General features: G+C 51.8%; 9 protein-coding genes across 9 annotated transcripts in view; 5 read left to right on the top strand and 4 right to left on the bottom strand.

The window, feature by feature from the left end:
• The window catches only part of PHACADRAFT_248493 (uncharacterized protein), a 2714-nt gene extending 2175 nt beyond the window's left edge, over positions 1-539 (top strand). The window contains exon 3 of the mRNA XM_007391062.1: positions 483-539. The gene's annotated coding sequence lies outside the window, so the exon portion shown is untranslated. The remainder of the gene's footprint in view (positions 1-482) is intronic.
• Positions 540-543: 4 nt separating this feature from the next.
• On the bottom strand, positions 544-970 carry PHACADRAFT_190905 (uncharacterized protein; the record flags this gene model as incomplete). The annotated part of the gene is made up of 2 exons (XM_007391061.1): positions 544-761; positions 811-970. 2 exons carry the CDS (start codon positions 968-970, stop codon positions 544-546), a joined length of 378 nt encoding a protein of 125 aa, XP_007391123.1.
• A 6555-nt stretch (positions 971-7525) lies between these two features.
• Positions 7526-8669, bottom strand: PHACADRAFT_190902 (uncharacterized protein; the record flags this gene model as incomplete). Its single annotated transcript, XM_007391060.1, has 2 exons — positions 7526-7752; positions 7823-8669. 2 exons carry the CDS (start codon positions 8667-8669, stop codon positions 7526-7528), a joined length of 1074 nt encoding a protein of 357 aa, XP_007391122.1.
• Positions 8670-10244: 1575 nt separating this feature from the next.
• Positions 10245-10716, top strand: PHACADRAFT_248490 (uncharacterized protein). Its single transcript, XM_007391059.1, has one exon. The coding sequence runs from the start codon at positions 10417-10419 to the stop codon at positions 10678-10680; it is 264 nt and encodes an 87-aa protein (XP_007391121.1). The 5' UTR covers positions 10245-10416; the 3' UTR covers positions 10681-10716.
• Positions 10717-12789: 2073 nt separating this feature from the next.
• On the bottom strand, positions 12790-14083 carry PHACADRAFT_82478 (uncharacterized protein; the record flags this gene model as incomplete). Its single annotated transcript, XM_007391058.1, has 5 exons — positions 12790-12867; positions 12918-13068; positions 13120-13543; positions 13604-13680; positions 13857-14083. The coding sequence occupies 5 exons, from the start codon at positions 14081-14083 to the stop codon at positions 12790-12792; spliced, it is 957 nt and encodes a 318-aa protein (XP_007391120.1).
• Positions 14084-14278: 195 nt separating this feature from the next.
• On the bottom strand, positions 14279-15437 carry PHACADRAFT_248487 (uncharacterized protein). The gene is made up of 7 exons (XM_007391057.1): positions 15379-15437; positions 15279-15323; positions 15199-15224; positions 14775-15139; positions 14620-14722; positions 14472-14567; positions 14279-14409 (listed from the first exon to the last, which is right to left on the bottom strand). The coding sequence occupies exons 1-7, from the start codon at positions 15401-15403 to the stop codon at positions 14341-14343; spliced, it is 729 nt and encodes a 242-aa protein (XP_007391119.1). The 5' UTR covers positions 15404-15437; the 3' UTR covers positions 14279-14340.
• Positions 15438-15714: 277 nt separating this feature from the next.
• PHACADRAFT_248486 (uncharacterized protein) lies at positions 15715-17513 on the top strand. Its single transcript, XM_007391056.1, has one exon. It carries the CDS (start codon positions 16139-16141, stop codon positions 17348-17350), a length of 1212 nt encoding a protein of 403 aa, XP_007391118.1. The 5' UTR covers positions 15715-16138; the 3' UTR covers positions 17351-17513.
• Positions 17514-17963: 450 nt separating this feature from the next.
• PHACADRAFT_84491 (uncharacterized protein) lies at positions 17964-18383 on the top strand (the record flags this gene model as incomplete). Its single annotated transcript, XM_007391055.1, has 1 exon — positions 17964-18383. A coding segment is annotated over one exon (420 nt), but the record flags the coding sequence as incomplete, so codon positions are not given.
• A 26-nt stretch (positions 18384-18409) lies between these two features.
• On the top strand, positions 18410-19765 carry PHACADRAFT_248485 (uncharacterized protein; the record flags this gene model as incomplete). Its single annotated transcript, XM_007391054.1, has 1 exon — positions 18410-19765. A coding segment is annotated over one exon (1155 nt), but the record flags the coding sequence as incomplete, so codon positions are not given.
• Positions 19766-20650: the final 885 nt, after the last annotated feature.

Raw genomic sequence — 20650 nt, 5'->3', positions numbered from 1 at the left:
CCGCCTCGTCTTGCATCTTGTGGGCCCCTTGTCTGACGAGTATAGCAGGTCCCGTAGGGCGTGTCGATAGCGAGGCGCCAAGGTGGACAAGGTCAGCGCCGAGCTCAGGCGCACGACATCGAACGACATCAGCAGCGACGCCCTGGTGCCGCGGATCGCCTTCGCACATTCCTCGTGCTCCCCTCGACTGCCAGCATAAACGCAAAGGACCTGGAAGAGATAGGAGCCTCGAGGCGTAGGCGTTCGTTCGGCCCGTTCGACGTTCTAGGTGTGCCGAGCAAAACTTCGGATCTGGCCAGCATCATGTGGCTCTTGCACGCCTTCTCTGGCGACTTCTTGGCGATATCGAAACTTGAAATGCGTCTTGAAGGCCGGGAGACATTCACCTGAAGCCTGAGGAATCCTGGAGCAGTTTACTGCCGCTTGTACAGGCAGAACCAGTGACCCCCTTGCTCTGTGCGTCGGCTTCCTGTCTGGGCTTCCGGGTGATGAGTAACTCGCTGATAGGCTGCTCTTATTGCTGCAGCTGCCGATTGTCGGTGTTCAGTTTGTATCCTCTGGGTAGTCGCACGAGACTGTCCGGGGACGGCGGGTATCTGAATTCTGGCCGCGCAGGTCGCCCGACATGGAGGCGGGCCCTGCGCTTGAGGAATGTGCAACCTGGAGCAATGAATTGGAATGGAAGACCAGGGATTTTATTGGATAGTTGGCAAGGCGAGATTTTGTGCATGGGTATGCGATGGCGCGGTAAGTGTGTCTGACTGTGAAGATTTATGAGCGACGAAGAGGTCAGACAGTAACTGGACTTACTCTTAGACGCAAGCGTACGCGCAACGAGTTGGTCGCCGTACTGGGGATCCTCCTGATCGGTGCAACCGACAGTCTCCAAGTGACGGGGCGTATTGGGGCATCTCCGCGAGTGATAGGGGGCCTGCTTAGGAAGACGACTTTTCACGGGAACGGTCGGCATCTTTGCTTGCCATGAAGGACGAAAAATTGAGATATCGAACAGCAGCGCATTGTAGGACGTAACGATGCTGGCAGGGAGGAGGTGGAGAGGCATACAGCGACGGACACGGAAGATGAGTGGGCCAGACGTCGATTAGAGCTGCAGAAGGTCGACGAGAGTTCGGCGCAATCTAGGGGCTCGTCCAGAGTGTCCGATGAATCCAGCAGGGGCAGGTGTCAAGAAGTACTAGCGGGGCATGAGCGGCTTCACTAAAAATGAAGGGGCGGTGTAGCTCACCGTATAGACAAGTCTTAGGCCATCGACCTCGATTGCGTCCGCCCACGTTCATGCGGCTATTCAACGAGTTTGCGCCGCTCTGCTTCTCTTGGTTCGTCCATAGTTGCAGAGCTGGTCCACGGTCTCTATCAAGAGGTCAGCAGACGGTCTCTGGCGGTTTGCCACCTTGAGAAGGCGGCGTACCTTGCAGCCCAGCTGACCTTGCAAGTGCCTACACAGCCCCCAGCTCATTCTCACTCGGTCTCCCAGCTAGTCTCCCCAGAGCGTCTGGTGGTTGTCGATAGACGAGGCGAAGAGCCGCATTGGACAGTGGTGTATACCGAATTCGCGGGCCAGAGGAGCGTGTTGAGAGCGGGCGCGAGAGGGAAGACGAGAGCTTCCGTGCACGCGATCGGCTCCTGCGTGATGGGCGCAGAGTGACGAATGAGCATGATGGAGCGTCACAGGTCTGTGTAAGAGTCGTAGAGCGTAGAACATGGACTTAGGTGAAGTCCGGAAATGATATAGAAAGCGGCTGATAATACAGGAGGCTGAAGCTAAAGTACACGACATTTCCGGCTGGTATTTATACTAACCTAGCTACTGCAGGATCAGCAGAGAAGGGACAACGTATGTACGAGAACGTCCAGGAAATGGAAGTGGTCCGGAAATGGACCGGAAATGACTCGTCCGGAAAAGGGTAGAACATTCGAGTAGGCGCTTACTGTCCAGAAATAAAGAGTAAAGAAAAACATATATCGGGACTACGGACCGATCGTAACATTAGCTCCTTCTCTAGCCAATGAGCTCTGCGAATAAGTCTTGTAGGAGTATTTCAATCGAGGATAATGGGGTCAGCCTCAGAGTTCCCAGGGAAAGTGCGACCGATGACTCCAGTAGTAATCGGGCTACCAGAGCGGCGACGTTGCGGGTATGGAGTCGCTCGTCGAGGAGCTGTTGAGGAGGACTCTGGGGGAGTGAAGAATTTGTCCGTGGCACTTCAGGACGTAAAGCACGTGCGGTTAGGAGAGCGTGAGTGTGATGTCTGTTCTCGAAAGGATTGAGAGCCTTCGTGCGAAGCATGCGAGCTGGAATTATAAGGGGCGTGGGTGCGATATATAGGGCAAGGGAGATTGCGAGGGTTATAAACCCGCTGACTAGCGCATGGTCCGACGAGGAGTTCTCTAGGTTCGAGGTGGTCGACGTTGATGTTACCAAATTCTTGTGTCCAGACGCGGTTAACAGCTTCTGTGGCATTTTGATCAGTTGCCGTGTAGGCAAGTGCTGTTACACGAAAGTCGTCAAAGGTGCAGTTAAGCTTCTCGACTCGTCAAGAAAGATTGACTGCATTCCGCTGAATTGCCTCGACTGCCTCCCTGATGGCTCGTCCATCCCTTGCCACCTCGTCAAACCCGGCTTGGACTTCTCGTCCTTTCTCCACAACAATTCCTGCAAATAGCACGCTGGAAGTCGTGTCGTCGGTCGCATCGAGTAAAGCCCGGAGCGCTGTTCGGTCATGGGCGATGTTGTTGATCTTGTTGATCCACCCTCTACAACGTTGGGGGTTGTTGACAATGTCTCCGAGATAAGTGATGTGCGCGGGAGAGTCGTTGGGGTTGAATTTGTTGTCAAGGGGGTTGGTGTTTCGAGTGGTGATGCGAACGCGGATTCCAAAGTGGAATCCCGGAGGAATTGGGATGGGTTCGGGGTTCTCTTCCTGGTGTCGCTGGAATTCGCCAGCAATTTCTTCGAGAGTTGTGGCAATCCCTTGCTGGACGTCGTTGGTGGTGAGTTCGGGTTTGGAGCTGTTGCGGTCAACCAAAGTTTCCTCTTGAACCGGAGAGGAGGAAGTCGAGGATGCGGGAGGTGTAGTCTCTCCGAGAGTAGCCTCGGGACTGCCGTTGCAGTAGCGGAATGAGTAAGGGGCCATGCTGTAGTAGTCAACTTGGAAGTTGGCTGCTGAGTGGTTGGGGCAATTCTTTTGACCTCTTTATACCTTTTCAGGATTTCTGCTGCGTTCTTCAGGTTGCCTTCTGGTTCCCATGAATTCTCGGCCGTGGATTGGTGTTTCCACTTGACTAAATACCGGCGATGTCCATACCAGGGCCGGTGTGCGAGAATTGCTTCCACCTCGTATTCATCGTGCTCGTCTATGATCTCTGGTGGTGGTTCTAGGAAGTTCTTCCCATGCTGTGGTGTCTCGTGGTATGGCGTGAGCAGGGAAGCATGTACCACGGAGTGGATCTTCATAGTGCCTGGAAGGGCTAGTTTGTATACTAGCTTCGAAAGGACCTTCTGCACTTTGAACGGTCCGTGTCTCTTGGGTGCCATCTTCTTGAAGGGGTAACCGTCTTCATGGTGAGTCATCTCCAGCCATACCTTCTGATCTTCAGTGAATGGGGTGAATTTCCGGTGTAATCTTCCTGCCATTTGAGCCGTGGCGTAATCTAAGGCCGCTCCTGCTTCTTCATGGGCCTTTTGCCTTATCCAAAGCCATTCTTGAATTGACGGAACTTTTGATCATGCGAAGTTCGTCGGGAGTGCCTTAGAATGTGAGCCGAACATGAGAAAGAATGGCGAATGTTTTGTCACAAAATGTTCCTGATTATTGAATGCGAATTCAAGGTTGGGGATGTAGTCGGCCCAATTGTGGGGATGGGTAGAACAGAATATCCAGAAATATGCCTCGATTTCCCTATTCATGCGTTCAGTTTCTCCATCAGTCTGTGGGTGATACACCGTGCTCATTCGTCCTTCTACATCAGTTAGCTTCCATAGCTCTTTCAAGACGAGGGAGTCGAATTGTGGTCCTCGATCGGACAGGAACTTGTCTGGCATTCCAAATCTCCGGAAAACGTGATTGTGGTAGAACATTGCCGTCATTGTTGCGTCCGTCTTTTTTGTGCAGGGGACTATAATTACCCCCTTCGTAGAGTCATGGTCGACCACGACCATTAAGGATGTAAAACCTCGTGAGAGAGGTAGTGCGGTGATGAAGTCGCATGTAACAAATGCAAAAGGCCTAGGCTGGTGGGTTGCCCGTATCAGTTGCAGTGGTGGAGTGGTCGGATGAGTATTGACTTTCATCTGTTGGCATGCTGCGCATCCTTGAATGTAACTGGACACGAATGATCGTATTCCTGGCCAGAAGAAGTTACGCGTCAGTAATTCTGCTGTTTTGAACCGTCCGGAGTGCCCGGACACTGGGGCGTCATGGTAGAGCTTTGTGACCTCTCGGCAAAGTGTGAGGTTGGATGGTACATAGCATCGGGATTGGTAGTATAGGACGCTGTTGTTTTCTGTCCAATCATCTATGATCGTCCATGCGGGAAATGGGATTGCGTTATTTTGCATTGCCGTACGGACGGAGTTTGCGTAGTCATCTGTTCGTCCCGTCTTTCTAATGCGATCTAGTAACGCCTCATCGGTATTTGTTGCAGTGAAGTGTTGTGGACCATCCGATTGCATCAGCAGAGATTGAGCGATGTGTAGTGAGCGAATGTTTGTTTCAGCAAAAAGCGTGTCTGGCAGGAGGATTTGATCAACATTGTTGTCCGTGGAATGGGAGGGTCCCGAATTTCGGGTGAGAGCGTTCGACTGTACTAGTTGTGAACCCAGGCAATGATGGAGTGTGAAATCAAACTGGGAGAGGAATAATTGCCATCTTGCTTGTCTCCGGTTGAGCCGTCTGGCTGCGCGGAAGTACGTCAGGTTCTTATGGTCGGTCAATATCCGAAGTGGAAATCGCGTCCCGAGGAGGTAATGTCGCCATGCTTCCAACGCTCTGACAATGGCAAGAAGTTTGCGATCATAGATCTCGTAGTTTTGTTCGGCCAGTAGGAGAGATTGAGAAAGATAGGCAATTGGATGCCAGTCGCCATTAATGTCCTGTTGATGGAGTACTGCAGCGGTTGCGACTAGTGATGCATCGCACTCTAGAACAAACAACTTGGTTTGATCTGGCATTAGTAGGATGGGGGCTGTGGTGAATTGCTGTTTGAGTTTGTCGAAGGCTCGTTGACATTCCAGGGTCCAAATAAACAGTGCGTCCTTTTTGGTAAGGTCCACCAGTGGTCGTACAATGTGGGAGTAGTGATCTATGAACCTTCTGTAGAAGTTCCCGAAGCCTAGGAATCCTCGTACTTGTTTGACCGTGGTGGGAGTCGGCCACTTCAGTACGCCATTGACTTTTACCGGATCCATCTCGATCTTGTTGTGTGAAACAATCATGCCCAGGAATTCTACCTTCTCAACGTTGAAGACGCATTTCTCCGGTTTAAGATACAAGTTGTTTTCTTGAAGTCGTTGGACAACTCAGATCATTTTGTGCTGGATATCCGCCGAGTCTGTTCTGCCGATCAGAATGTCGTCCATGTAGATCTGGATCCAACCTTCAGTGATCATGTCTTGAAATATGTCATTCATCATGGCTTGGAAGGTTGCCGGAGAGTTGCACAGTCTGAAGAACATGACTGTGGGTTCAAAAAGTCCTCGACTCGTCTTGAACACTGCTTTCCATTGGTCTCCTTCTTTGATTCTGACGTTATTATACCCTGACCGGAGATCCATTTTGGTGAAGCGTTTCCATCCCTTGATTTGATCGACGAGGTCGGATATCAGTGGTAGTGGATAGGAGTTCTTGATTGTTCCTTCATTAAGATAGTGGTAGTCTTGGCAAGGGCATAGATCTCCATCCTTTTTGCCAACGAAAAAGAAGGGAGAAGCCATGGATGACTTGGATGGGCAATGTATCCTTTTCGTAGATTCTCATTGATGAAGTTGTTCATCTTTGATTCTTCTAGCGGAGATAGGGGGTAGACCTTGCAATCTTTAGGAGCAAATTCCGGTTTAAGATCTATGGCATGGTCATAAGATCTTTCTTTGGGAAACCTCTCTGCAGCTTTCTTCTCGAATACCTCTGAGTAGGGTTGGAGATAGTCAGGAAGCGTTGTCTCAGGTTTCCGCATTTCTGCCTCTTGTGCAAGAGTCATGGCCAGGTTGATCTTCATCTGAATGGAGAGCCCTAGTGTTGCTTGTGCGACCATGGTTGTGACCAGAATGATATGGATTTCACCGGAATTTGGTATCCACGTGGCTACATAATCTCCGGTTATTTCGTCACCTTGTTCAATGGTTGTTGATGAGATACGAAAGAGGGGTGGTGCTTCTAGGTCATTTGCTATATGGAGGGCTCAGATGGTGGTGTCCAACATTGGCTGGAATCTGTCGTTTATCCCTGTTGATCCAAAGCCTTGGTTTCCTCAGCTTGTCACGAGTAGTTCTTCTACTTCTTGGATTGGTGGTTGAGCGATTTGCTCCACGATTACCTGGGCAATGCGGTCTCCTTTGGTGACTGTGAAAGGAGTATTTCCGTGATTGACCAGAATGACTTGTATTTCTCCAGTGTAGTCTCTGTCGACTACTCCTGCTGCAACGTCAATTCCCTTGAGTGCTAATCCACTCCGTGGGGCAATACGTAGGTAGGTGCCAGGTGGAGGTTTCATTCTTAATCCAGTTGGTACTTTTGCTCGCGTATGAGGGAGAATGACCAAGTCTTCTATTGCGGTAAGGTCGTACCCTGCTGCTTCTGGGGATCCTTTTGTTGGGACATCTCCTCCATCGCATTGGACTAGAAGGTGTTCGGTAAGGAGTTTTGTGTCGTCAGCAAAGGATACTTGGATAATTCTGCCTTCCAAGTCTGGCTCTTCTTCCATAACAACCTTTCGGGTGGTGAAGTCAAGTATTCCATATTTCCAGTTAATCTGTGGGTTGTGATGTTGTAACCAATCGATTCCTAAAATAGCGTCTTGCTTTCCTAGGTGAGTAACAAACATTCTTTCCTTGGTTTCTTTGCCACCAATTTGTACCGTGGGTTCTACGTAATTCCGGATAAATCCAAGTTGGTTGGGGGTTCCATCGATGTTGAATACCGGTATTGGCTTTGCAAGAGGGTATTCACAGAGTTGTAATCTCCGTACATCTTGTCGGTCGATGAACTTGCCCTGGGCTCTGGAGTTGATGAGCGCATTAATTCTTGTTCCAGCATCTTCTTCCGATTTCATGATAATAGGTAATTTCATTGCTTGGGCCTTCATGTCTGCTACTAGTACAGATGAAATCGAAATTCGAAGAGGTTCAACAGCTGGCGTTGACCTCACTGGGTAAAATCCGGGTTATCGTCCTTTCTCGTGCGGTTGTAGTAGTAGTTGTAGATGATTCAATCGAGATCGGATAGTGGAATAGAGCTCAACATAGCGTCGATGTCAATGCGTGATGGAGTTGTGGGAGTTGCGTGCAAGTCTACCGGAATTGGGTTGCTGACTGCTGATAGATGAGGGGAGCTTGGATTTCTGTCCCATTGAATGACTTGGACGTAGGGGCGATTTGCAGATGGATCGCCTTGGTAGTTTCTCCAGTTTCCTCTACCTCCTCGGCTTCTGCCTCTCTGGTTTCCTCCTCTTCAGTAGGCTCCTCTTCTTCCTGCTTGCTGAGGTTGCCTGCATTTTCTGGCAATATGCCCAAATTTTCTGTAATTATAGCATTTAATTCCGCTTTGTCCGGTATTAAGAGCGTCTACATCCATGGCATTGGGGTCACGGGTGGAGGATGTCGGGGTGGTTGTCGTGGTTCCAGAATTCGTAGGAAGGTGCATCTGCCTGTTTTTGATATGCCTGAGAATTCCAAGCCTGTTGTCTAGCTCAAGGGCTTGTTGTTGCCACTGAGAGAGTGTGGCGTTGATCGGCATATGGGCGATCAATTGGCGTGCAAGTGATTTCTTTAATCCACGAAGATATTGCTGGAGAAGGTTTCCGTCGGCATCTGGGTTGACTATTTCTGCTTCTGCAATTAACGTATTGAAGTGTACGTTGTACTCGTTGACCGTTTCGTGGTCTTTCTGGACAATCTGATGGAGCTCGACCATGGCTCGGGATTTCGGGTCAGTTGTCTTGTAGGCTTCCAGGAATTCTTGGCAATGTGTAGCCCAGGTGGGCCATCTTTGAAGAAGATACAACTTCTCCTTGACCGTCACCCATTTCCGGGGTTGTTTCTTCTCCGAGTCTTTTATGAGCAAGTCCGCAAAGCAAATCTTTGCCTGGTCATTTGGGAATTGTGAGGCTTTGGAGAGGATATACATCTTGCATTGATGGATGAAATCCCGGGCTTTCTCGATATCTCCGGAAAATTCAGCTGGCTTGCCTATCTCTTCCTGGAGAAGGGCGTTGCGCAAGGCAGCAGTGAATGCTGCTAGCAGCTGAGGGTCAATGGGGTTTGGTCCTAGAGCTGCTCGGGATTGGTCCTCCTCCGCCTCCAGGTGGTCCTCCTCCTGGTGGTCCACCTCCACCTCCACCTCCTGGTTGTCCGGGAATTCCTCCTGGAGGTCTTTGACCTCCGACATAAGCAGCTGCAGCCCATACTGGTGCTGGCGGTGGTGGGTTATAGACATATTGCAATGCCTGATGTAGTTCAGCTATGGTGGCTTGTCCTTGGAAGTGTGTACGCTGGAGGAGTTCTTCTAACAGCTCCTCATTGGTGAGGATTGTTGTCTGTGTTGCCATGTTATCTTCTGGCATTTCCGGTTGTTGATCGACGTCTTCTGGTTCTTGGTCGGTGTCTGAGAGGGCTTTAAAAGTATCCGTGAAGTCATCTCCTAAGTCTTCCTCTTGTCGGGCTTCGATACGCTCTGCAGGTTGGTCTCTGATGACCTCGATAAGCCGATCAGGGATTTCCTCGATCGCTTCGGCATTTGATTCATTGTCTCTGTGTATGCAGATGACTTCTCTGCACCTGTGCCACTTGTTGTCTCGTGTCCGGAAATGGTAGTCTCGTCATTGGCTAGTGTGGTGTCTGTGTGCTCGATTTCGGCACCTTTCTGGTGTAAGTTCAGCGCTTCGCCGACTTGTAGTTCTGGTAATGGAGGGTTGGACCATGTACGTCTGGTCACCAGTGAAGGGAGCTTCGGCCTAATGTAAGAGTCGTGGAGCGTAGAACATGGACTTAGGCGAAGTCTGGAAATGATATAGAAAGCAACTGATAATACAGGAGGCCGAAGCTAAAGTACACGACATTTCCGGCTGGTATTTATACTAACCTAGCTACTGCAGGATCAGCAGAGAAGGGACAACGTATGTACGAGAATGTCCAGGAAATGGAAGTGGTCCGGAAATGGACCGGAAATGACTCGTCTGGAAAAGGGTAGAACATTCGAGTAGGCACTTACTGTCCGGAAATAAAGAGTAAAGAAAGACATATATCGGGACTACAGACCAATCGTAACAGTCTGGACTGTCACGCATTGCGTCCGATCTGCTCGCTGCTGCACTTGCTCCAAGGCCATACCATACATAAGGTATTTGCAACAACTCGAGCATTTGTCATGTATCATGTACTCATAGCATTCAATTGCCCTTTAGTGACTCGTGTTCCGCTGATTTGCCAGAGGAAAGTACGATAGAGTGCGTCGAGTTTTTGATGGGACCAGAACAAGTTTTGATCAGGGCGAGGACGGTTTTTAGTGAGCGGGATCAAGGTTTTGGAGGATGAGAATCTAAAACAAGTTGTTATCATCCAAGTTTGAGTTGTGAAGCTATTGATAATGTGCACAATTGTGCACAAAGGCGCACAATCTTGGGTGCACCATTGTGCACATTTGTGCAAAACATCGTGGCTTGATAAACGCTCAACGAGATCAAGAAAGGTGGCCATGCACGTATGTGCACTTTTGCGCACTTTCATGCGTGGTCATACCCTACCATGCGCGTTGGTATGCCAGAGCCCATCTGCGTTCCCAAAGGTAAGCATTGCTTCAACTAGGCAGGCAATAGCTTGCTTACTATCAATTACAGGCAGCAAAAATGAGATTATAGAGGGTCCGCGAGCTCGAGATTTTATTTTTGTCCACCGTGGACCGTCATAGATGGGTGGGGAGAGAAGACGAGAACACGCGTGACGTCATAGAGCACTCTTCCTGCTGTCACTCATCGTCACGGGCTCTGGGCCGTCACGTCTGAGACAACTTCGGAAGCTTGAAGCTCGAAGGTCGTTTCGTCTCCAATCTTCGTCCATCGTCACCTATACAAAGCTTCCCAGCGAGAGCGCGGCAAGAGCTTGGAAAAGGCGCGGCCCCTTGTCTCCCCTCCAGGCAGACCGAGCCTTTCGAAGCTTTTCTTCGCTTCCAGTCGTTGTTACTTACGATGGACTGGATAAGGAGAAAGTCACGGAGCAGCGACCCCAAGGATGCTGTCTACATTGCCGTCGGCGCACTGAAGCAGGCTCTCGAAATATTCAATGGCGTTGCTGGCAGTTTCCCTATGCCAGGCTTGCAGGCCTGTGTCAACGATCTCTTGGCGGTGTTAGATATGATCCAGATATTTGCTTTGTACCTTATCATGAGTGCTAATTCTCATGTTGAAGCTAGGCATTATGCGCGGTTACCTAATACTACATCAACAGGCTAACTAAGGACGTCCAAGATTTGACCAAGGCGGTGAAGATATACACAGAATTTAACGGACAGTATATATCACGCCAGATGGGAAAAGTGACCAACGAATTGCTCTTGTGAGTTCATTGTTAGTGTTATTGCTCGTGAGTGCTTATATGGTATAGATCGTGGGAGGAGATCAACAACGAGGCCGCGAAGATCAAGTCGCGGCGCAAATCGTTAAGGTTGATGAACAGCAACCAGGATAACGACGCTCTGGAGGTCGACGTATACATGCGAAATCTATCCCTGTCTATTGAAACATTTATAGTTTGTCGTCCGATAGGTGCGTCTAAGACAGTCATTATCTTGACATGCAGCGCGAATATCCACTAAAATTACTCCTCCAGGTAGTGAACTGTTTCTCCGCTCTTGGAAGGATCTACCCGCCGAGCTGCGTAACTACATTTGCGGCTTCCTGGCGAGCTCTGACCGCAAAGCCAAGTTCTCAGCGCTGTCTATGGTGTCGCAAACCTGGTGCCGATACTTTCGCCCTTACCTCTTCACCCGACTTAAGCTGAAAAGTGAGGAGGACTGTCGCACACTGTGTGGCATAGTACGATCTCCGCTGTCGGCCTGGCTTGCGGAGCATATCACCGAGCTATACTTCTTGCACATCAGACCTTCCGGTTATTCGCTCTGGACAGCTCTCGTCCGTCTTCTCCCCGCGTGCCGTTATATCCGGCATGATTTCAGAGGCGAGCCCGTCCGCGTGTCGCTGTCGCACAGCGTAGATTTGAAGAGCGCGTTGCGGAACATCACCTCTTTGACACTCAGAGATTGCAGCTTCCCGTCGTTCCGGGTCCTGCTCCGCATACTAGGTGATATCACCTACCTGGAAACGGTTAATTTCTCAGGCGTCGAATGGTCGGGTGACCGACCCGCCACAGTTGACGCTCCGAGCAACGTCTGCACGGGTGCCTTTGGCCATGTCCGCTCAGTCAGCACGCGGGAGTGCACGAACAATGTGGCGGTGCCCGCATGGATCATGGCCGCTACGAGCACACGACATACATTCACCAGACGTCGAACAGCGGGGCCTGGAGTCGCTGCAGAGACATGGGCCATCATCGAACTCATCCAGACGTGCTTGAACGACGGTGAACTCAGTTCTTCACAGTTTGATGTCAAGGAGGCAGCTACAGATGAGCTCGACTCGACTCCCTGCCAGACCGTTATATCCACCGGAATCCCCCAAGACACGTACAAATTTGTTGGTTCCCTGTCCATCCTATACATCTCAGTCCAGATTGTCAAGTCTGCGCCTTCCGCTAGCGGCAACGAGGCCTGGTCTGTCCGCCAAATCGCCCTCGCTGACCCGGACAACCTCTATAACAGATTGCACTCGTATCTCCATAGACTCGTGACCAGTCTACTCGGTAGTTGGTGGGGTGCGTACCGAGGGTGGGAGGGTGGTCGGTACGCTGGAATGGCTAGCCCTGTATGATATATGACAGGGCGGCTGGTATCGAGCCTGGCAGCGGTGCAGCGGCAGACATGTGCCGTACCTTGGCAGAACAGCTGTGATGGTTATGTTGCCTTCAAAGCTTGCAAATGCTGTCGCTTCTACCATCCAAGTGCCTGCCCGCTCCACACGTAACGCTTAGTCGAGCCGTTCGAGATATCGAAGACCAACAAGAGCTCAGCGCGACCAGGAGTCAGTTAAGAGCGTTTAGCGAAGCAGAGGGAGTGCCAAGAAGTGCTATGGAAAGATCAGCCACCTCACATTGAACACAAGAGCGACATACCAGATGAGCAGATAGGCCGCTAAAATCAATTGCTCTGCTCGCATTTGATACCTGGTAGCCATTGCCGAAACTCGGTGGTTTGCATGATCGTACTGCACGGCACGCTCCCTCGACTGGGTCCTCTAATATGTATTTGAAGCCTGTGATGTGTCCGCCTCGAACCCACCCTAATTCAACCTGTTGTCACAGCTACAGCATAGCAAGAGATTCGAACTGACAGATACGAACGGCACTAGTTCGGTAGTGTTTTGCAGACGCGCTGCGAATGTTTATTCATTACCTGGTACATTCCTTCTTTCTATGTTCTCTAAATACATGTCTATAGATGCGGTTATTCAACGAGGAGTAAAGTCGCCGACGGTGTCGTAAAAGTCTTTAATGAGACGCTTCTGTGCATCCACGCCTTTCTCCGTCTAAAGTATCTGATTAGGAACAATGCGTGCACACAAAGCCATGGACATACCGGCGAGTCACCAATGGGACGGATAACAATGTATTTGCGGCCTGTCAGAACCGCTTCGTTCACGTCGTTGTCCAAAGGTGACGAGGGCGAACCGGCGACCATGCCACCGGCTTCCTGGGCAATGATAGAGCCAGCACAAACGTCCCATGGCCTGCAGCACCTCAGAATCCAAAAGCCCATTCTGCATGTCTGAGGCACTCACCAGCAGCCGATCTCCCAGTAAATGTCTAAACCCCCCTGCGCGACCATGCAGAACTCGAGTGCCGCGGTGCCGAGCGCGCGCAGCGAGTGCGCCATGCGGCCGCCCTCGACGCCCTCGGCAGGGTTGCCTGCGAGCTTGCGGTACGCCTCAGCCTTGACGTGCATGATGCTTGCGCTACGGTCCGAGCCGCACTCAATGCCGATGAGTGCCTGCGAGAGCGATGGGAGCGGGCGCGGGCGTGTGAGGGGGAGGCGGTGTGGGGTCTGCCCGCGCAGCGTGAGGTACGAGCCAAGGTCCTTCGCACCCGTGAAGAGCTGATCGAGGAATGGGTTGTAGATCACGCCCAGCACGGGCCGTTTGTTGTAGATGAGCCCGATGGAGACCGCGACGTGCGGGAAGCCGTGCACGAAGTTCGTCGTGCCATCTGTGAGGATGTAAGCTAAGGAGCGCCCCGGCGTAGCGGTGGAGGTTGAGGGGGACATACCAATGGGGTCGACGCAGAAGGTGGGCAGGTCTGTGAGTGGTGGGCGAGAGCCTGCAGCATAGGACTCTTCACCGATGCTGGAGAGATACTCCGTGAGCGAATACCGATATTGGGGACGGCAGCCTGTCGCGACCAGCGGTGAAACCAGAGATGCGCAGCAAGGCCAGCGGAGGATAGCATCCCAGATGCACTGCTTGTGGCGATTTGGTCCACGGGGCTCGTCTCGCGGCAAAGTCGGATTGAATGCACTCACAACTGGAACCCGGGATATTTTTTGTTCAGCTCGCCCTTGACAAGCTCCTCAACCTTGACATCGTACTCCGTGACAAGGTCCACCGAATTCTTCTTCTCGTCGACGTCTCCAGACGCGAGAATAGCTTCCGAGCCGCGGAGGATGAGGTCGCCTGCCTGACGCGCAAGAGCAGTAGTGAACGTCAGGATTTCCTGTAGATCGTTGGAGGTGAGCTCGATCTGGGGCATGGTGGGTGGTCGTGGTCGGTAGCAGAGAGACGATGCGGGGGTATATGGAGGTGCTTGTGAATTAAGAACGTGCCAATTATATACACGATCGAGGACAGATGTTTTAAGTTATTTATCCGATGGCTTTGTGGCAAACGTGTGTCAGACGTGACGCCAGGACGAAGTACGGAACAAACATCGGATAGCACACAGTCGGAACTTCACCTCAGAGAAAGAGAAACATGTTATTACAAAGTGCTGAGGGAACATGCAGTCCGCTACATCTCGTCAATCAGTGCCTTTAGTCTAGTTTCATCCAAAATTTCGAATCCATTCGCTGGCGTGACCTAGTTGGTGCCAAGATTATTCAACAACAGGGCAAGGGGTGTATTCTCGATTCAGCACATACCTGGGCCAACTGCACGTTGTGTTGGTCGAGCTTCTCTTCCATTACTTGCTTCAGCACGCGCAGAGTAAGAATGTGCGCTTCCTTCAAGGTCATATTCTGTTATGATGGCTCAGAGGAGCCTCGACCATTATGCGTTTACGCGACACACCTTATGCCACTTGTCCTGGAGCTCGCTTTGCGCCGCCTCCGATCCCGATCCCACAGCCTTCGCCTCGTACCGCACAAAGGTGCCCGATGGGTCTGTGTGGAATCTGAATGCAGGATTAGTTGGTGTATATGAGCGCAGAGATCCATCCCCCTCACAGCTGAGGACCATTCTCGTCGACACCTGCGATGAGTAAAGCGACACCGAACGGCCGACTCATCATCGCTTCCTCGTCGTGTACACTCTCACCGAACCGCAGCGCCAAGTCGCATACCGCCTGGGTGGCACTCTCAACTTTGATGCGCTCGTCGTAGACGAATGCGTGGTTCTGCGACGTTACGCGTGCGTGGTCGACCATTGTCCGCGCGTCGGCGATGAGTCCCGACATGGCGCACCCAAGGTGGCGGTCAATCTCCATGATCTTCTCGATCGACGAGGACACAAGTAGGGGAGACTGGACGCGTTTCTCGACGGCGAGAACGACGCCCTCCTTCGTGCATACTCCGACAGTTGTTGATCCTAGCTGCAGGCTGGACTTAGAAGGACGGTATGGATAACGAATTCGAGATATTTGAAGCACACCTTGATAGCCTCAATAGCGTATTCGACTGTGATTGGTGTATGAGCACGTATAGCTTGGAAGTCAAAGTGCCAAAGCATACCTTGGAATAACCGGCCCTCTGGGGAAAATGTATTGACACCGCGATCTGGACAAGGCTTTCAGACACCGTCCCGAGTATACCATACTGTCATTCCTCTTACCGTATTCTGAACGAGTGAGGAACATGGCGAGGAGGGTGGGAGAAGTGGCAGAGACTGACAGAGGTGAGCAGGGCGTACGCAATGAGCCTCAAGACGCGCGTCGCGTCCCAGCATGATCGTGAGAACTAAATTCCCGAAAGGAGCCTCTAGCGTGAGCACTTCAGCTTCTTGCTGAATTCTTGCAACCATCCCCTTGCTTTGCACACTCCGAGCGCATTCGCGTCTTTCCGTCGTGGTTGGTCGTTGCTACACTTTTTATCATGACACCAGTTACAACGGGTCAAGCATCGTAGCGTGGATATCGACATGACTAGTACGCGACATGACTAGTACGCGACAAGACCTCCTGAAGCGACAACTTGCCGTACACGAAGAAGCTGCTCTACAAATCCGGAGAGAGCTCAATAGCTTTGCTTACATCTCACGTCTCCCAACGGAAATACTCTCAACGATATTCCAGTACTGTCCTTGCTTCGACCCAGTTCAGCATAGCCAGGCTATCTCCCGTACCTGGACCGTTGTCTTGCACGTCTGCCAAAGGTAGCGGCAGACTGCGATTCACATACCCTCTCTATGGACTACACTTGCTCTTCTCGCTCCCCTGGGCTTTGTTGACGCAGCCCTTGAGCACTCGAAAGGGTTCTTGTTGCATGTTTCGATCCACCCATGCGGCCCTTGGTCGCCGAATTCTCCTCAGTCTCGGATGGTCTCCTCCCAGATGCCGAGGATCCTTTCTCTACAGTGGTATTCACGCTCGTATATGACAGAATTTTTCCCTTTAGATGTCGCTTTCCCCCAGTGCCATACCTTCCAGGTGGGGCATATCTACGACTCCACTGGAGTTTTCAGCTGGGACGTACTATCTCCACGTGCTAGTGAGAGGTTATACAGTGGTACTAGTCATGGGCATCGTTGGGACATTCTCAGATTTGTGAAATCGCTATCGTCGCTCAGGCACCTCACAATTGCTTCCTACAATGTCTCCGGCATTCATTTGTCTCGCCCATACGACGTCCTGCAAGCTCTCGCACCGCTTCAAGCACTCGAAACACTCAGATTGGCCGGTTCAAGTCGAGGAAACGGTCCGCATGAGATCCCCACACAAGTCTCGCTCCCCAGGCTACGTAGCCTGGTTTTGTCCGGGGCATTCCGCTGGTGCATCAAACTACTCGCGCAGTTGGATATTCCGACGACCACAAGTGTTAGGGTCATCGAAGTGTTCTTCACCAATTTCGTGGCACAAGACCTCCTCCCCGTACTCCCGAAGATTATCGGCGTCGAAAAGGATAGCTCTGCACCCATTTTGAGCATTACAATACATGGCAAGGCCGATCAGTTTGCAAACGTAATCGTCTCCGGATGGAAGCTCCTGGAGTCCGTTCTGGACCACCGCTCACTTCCTGACTTCTCCCTCGCGCTTCCCGGTTATGATGCAACGCTCGACGGCGTGCTCGACAATCTACCATTCGGGGAAGTACGCTCGCTTTTCGTGCACGGCAGCGCGTTTTACTTCGTTTCGTCGTGGTCTGTACGCTTGGAACGCAACTTCGGCAACGTTGAAGAGTTGCGAATAGGTGGCCACTGTGACCTTTACGTGTTTCACAAGATGCTGCGCGAAGGCACTCTACCGCGACCGCACACACACCAGCTGGACGATGTTGAACGCTCGCACTGCCCGAGACCCGTGCTGACCCGCGGCTGCAAGCACGCGGACTGCTTCCACTTCTTGAAGCACATCTTGCAGAAGCGTTCTGCGTTAGGGCGGCGCATCTCGCGGCTCATCCTGAAGACGAAAGCACCTCTTGCGCCTCCTCACCTGGCAGCGTTCTCAGCAGTCGTTGGGGAAGTTGTCCAGCGCCAATTACCTGCTGATGGAGCCGTGCCTATGCTGCCGCTATCGGGCGATGACCAGGAGAGGGAGAGCGAGCCGTACAGCTCCGATTCTACGGAGTTCGACTCTGAAGAGGAATGAAGATACGCACATGGACGAGGACTTGATATCTTACTGCCCGGTAGCATGTAGTGCTTTCTGCGCATCTTTATCTTCATCTCCAGTCTCTGATTCTTATTTTTGCATAAAACCAACATCGTCCGTTCTAATCGATGTAGACAAGCACTATACAGACTTGTGGCGATTTTAGTGTCTGCGTCGCAACGTCAGCCCTCAGGCCTCCCCCCCGGCTCGAGGTGGATCGGCTCGAAGAAAGACATTCACCACGGTGGATATCGACAGCCACTACGACATGCCCCAACGCTCGGTCACGAACAGCATGCACTCCTGCGCAATGCGCCACGCCAAACAGTAGATCGCGAGCACGGACGGCGACGGTGCCGAGACGCGCATCACGCCGTCCAGCGCGACCGTGAGAACTATATTCCCGAAATAGTTTAGCATGAGCACTTCAGGAGCGCACTTCAGAGCGCGCCGCAAGGCGCGCTGAGTTCTTGTTTGAACCACCTCCTTGCTCTGCAAGATCGTCTAAATATATTCCTCCAGCCTTACCATCGTAGTAAGTTGTTGCTATACGTTTTTACCTGATACCAGCTACAACGAGTCGAGCATTGTAGCGTGAACATTGGCATACATGGCTACGCAACGACAAGACCTCCTGAAGCGACAACTCGCCGTACACGAAGAAGCTGCTCTACAAATCCGGAGAGAGCTCAATAGCTTTGCTTATATCTCACGTCTCCCAACGGAAATACTCTCAATAATATTCCAGTACTGTCCTTGCTTCGACCCAGTTCAGCATAGCCAGGCTATCTCCCGTGCCTGGACCGTCGTTTTGCATGTCTGCCAAAGGTGGCGGCAGACTGCGATTCACACATCCTCTCTATGGACTACACTTGCTCTTCCCGCTCCCCTGGGCTTTGTTGACGCAGCCCTCGAACGCTCGAAAGGGCTCTTGTTACACGTTTCAGTCCACCAATGGGGTGCTTATTTGTCGAATTCACCTCAGTCCCAGAAGATCTTCTCCCAGATGCCGAGGATTTGTTCTTTGGAATGGGAATCACGCTCGTTCACAGCAGAAGTTTTTCCTCCCGATGTCGCTTTCCCCCGGTGCCACACCTTCAAGGTGGGGCACGTCTGCGACTCTACCGGAGTTTTCAGCTGGGACGTACTACCTCCGCGCATTAGTTATAGGAGGTCATATATCGGAGATCGTAGAGACGTCCTCGAAGCCGTGAAACTGCTGCCGTCGCTCAGAAACCTCACAATTGGTTCTTACAACAGTTTCGGCCCCGAATTTCCCAGTGTAAACGACATCTTGCAAGCCCTCGCACCGCTTCAAGCACTTGAAACACTCAGATTGGTCTGTTCAAATCGAGAGAGCAATCCACAAGAGATTCCCACACAAGTCTCGCTCCCCAGGCTACGTAGCCTGGTCTTAACCGGAGCACTCCGCTGGTGTATCGCACTGCTCGCACACTTGACGATTCCGACAACTACAAGTGTTAGGGTCATCGAAGTGTCCTTCAACCATTCGGCAGCAGAAGATCTTCTCCCTGTACTCCCGAAGATTATCGGCACCGAAAACGATAATTATCCACCCATCTTGAGCATTGCGATGCACGGCAAGATCGATGTATTTCCAAACATGATCGTCTCCGGATGGAAGCACCTGGAGTCCGTCCTGGATCACTGTCCACTTCCTGACTTCTCCCTTGCGCTTTCCCGTCGCGATGTAGCGTTCGACCGCATGCTCGAGCACCTACCGCTCGGGAACGCACGCTCGCTTTTCGTGCACGACAGCGCGATCAACTCGGCTTCTGCGTGGTCTGCACGCTTCCGGCGCCATTTCAACAACGTCGAAGAGTTGCGAATAGGCGGCCGCTGTGATCTGTGCGTGGTTCGCAAGATGTTACGCGGGGAAGACACCCTGCCGCGGCTGCGCACGCTGCAGCTTGACGACGTCGAACGCTTGCACTGCCCGAGACCCGTGCTGACCCGTGGCTGCAAGCACGCGGACTGCTTCCACTTCCTGGAGCACATCTTGCAGAAGCGTTCCGCGTCAGGGCGACGCATCCTACGACTGGTCTTGAAGACGAAAACACCTCTTGCGCCTCTGCACCTGGCGGCTTTCTCAGCGGTCGTCGGTGAAGTCGTCCAACGCCAGGTACCTGTTGCCGATGGAGCCGTGCTTGTGCTGCCGCCATCGGACGATGACCTGGGGGAGGGCAACGAGCTGTACAGCTCTGATTCTACGGGGCTCGACTCTGGGGAGGAGTGAAGATACGAACATGGGCGGGGAGTGAATGAGGTAGTGCTCTTTGCACATTTTTTCTACTTAACCCTTATTTTTATCTTGTCGCATAAAGCCGACTTCCTTCGTTCTAATTTCTAATCGATACAGAAAATGTTATATAAGCATCTGACAACAGAAGGCGTGTGGTTGGAAACCTTTCAGAACGGGCGCAGCTCGACAAACAACTGTATATAGTGCTTTCTGCGTATTGTCTGGTGTATGGCAGCGACATCATGCTTCCGGCTTAAAGTCACGAGTCACAGTCAGTCAGTTGTTAAGATGGGCCAATTACACTTTTATCCAAGTGTGATAGAGTGTGACACACGCATGATTGGGCCAACTCTGGCGCGGCGACACTGTCACGCTTGCCTTTACCGCCCGTGAAATCCACGCTTCCGACCTCAAACGAACGACAACGAGAGGAAGGGAGAACAATCGGTGTAAGCAGAGAGAGTCCGAAGGCTTGCATGTATTATTCAGATCACTCAATTCTTGGCTATGGCTGGCCTGTGTCCTTCTGAGCTTGGAAAGATTTTCTCTCTGCCAAAGCGTGACAAAGTTCTCGCGTGATATGAATGAAAGTGTAGTGGGTCTATCTTGGTTTCTGCGCAACTTTCGTCTGCGGCGGCGGTTTCGTATCGGACCTTAGACCACAGCTCGCACATAACCGGTTGTTGTTGCAAAACGCCACGCTTCGCCCTCGGTTGCTCCCATACACTCTACAGCATTTCTAATTTTCCCGTTCCACATAAAACCGGCCTCCTTCCTTCGTTTCTACTCGATACAAAAAACACTATACAAAACACGATCAAAACCCAAGTTGCTCGACAAACGACTGCCACGTCGCGTCGAGCACCGGCGGCACCATCTGCATCGCCGTCAGGCCGATGGCGTTGTTCATCTGCGCCGACGTCCCGTTCATCGACGTGTCGCTGATAGGCTGCACGCCTTGCATTGTCTGCTGCCGTGGCTGTTGCTGCTGCTGCTGCTGCTGCCGCGAAACCTGCTGAGCTTGCTGGGCCCTG

This window comes from Phanerochaete carnosa (assembly GCF_000300595.1).
Source record: "Phanerochaete carnosa HHB-10118-sp unplaced genomic scaffold PHACAscaffold_1, whole genome shotgun sequence".
NCBI classification, from domain to species: Eukaryota; Fungi; Basidiomycota; class Agaricomycetes; order Polyporales; family Phanerochaetaceae; genus Phanerochaete; species Phanerochaete carnosa.
Note: the sequence above shows the minus strand (reverse complement) of the source record. Positions and strands in the feature narration are given on the sequence as shown.

Bases quoted from the DNA above. Each gene is read 5' to 3' on its own strand.
- PHACADRAFT_248486 (XM_007391056.1), top strand. From the start codon at position 16,139: ATGACAGAATTTTTCCCTTTAGATGTCGCTTTCCCCCAGTGCCATACC.
- PHACADRAFT_248487 (XM_007391057.1), bottom strand. From the start codon at position 15,403: ATGTTCCTCACTCGTTCAGAATACG. The intron at 15,324-15,378 runs GTAAGAGGAATG...AGCCTTGTCCAG, and splicing joins CCTCACTCGTTCAGAATACG to ATCGCGGTGTCAATACATTT. The intron at 15,225-15,278 runs GTATGCTTTGGC...CACCAATCACAG, and splicing joins AGAGGGCCGGTTATTCCAAG to TCGAATACGCTATTGAGGCT.
- PHACADRAFT_248490 (XM_007391059.1), top strand. From the start codon at position 10,417: ATGGACTGGATAAGGAGAAAGTCACGGAGCAGCGACCCCAAGGATGCT.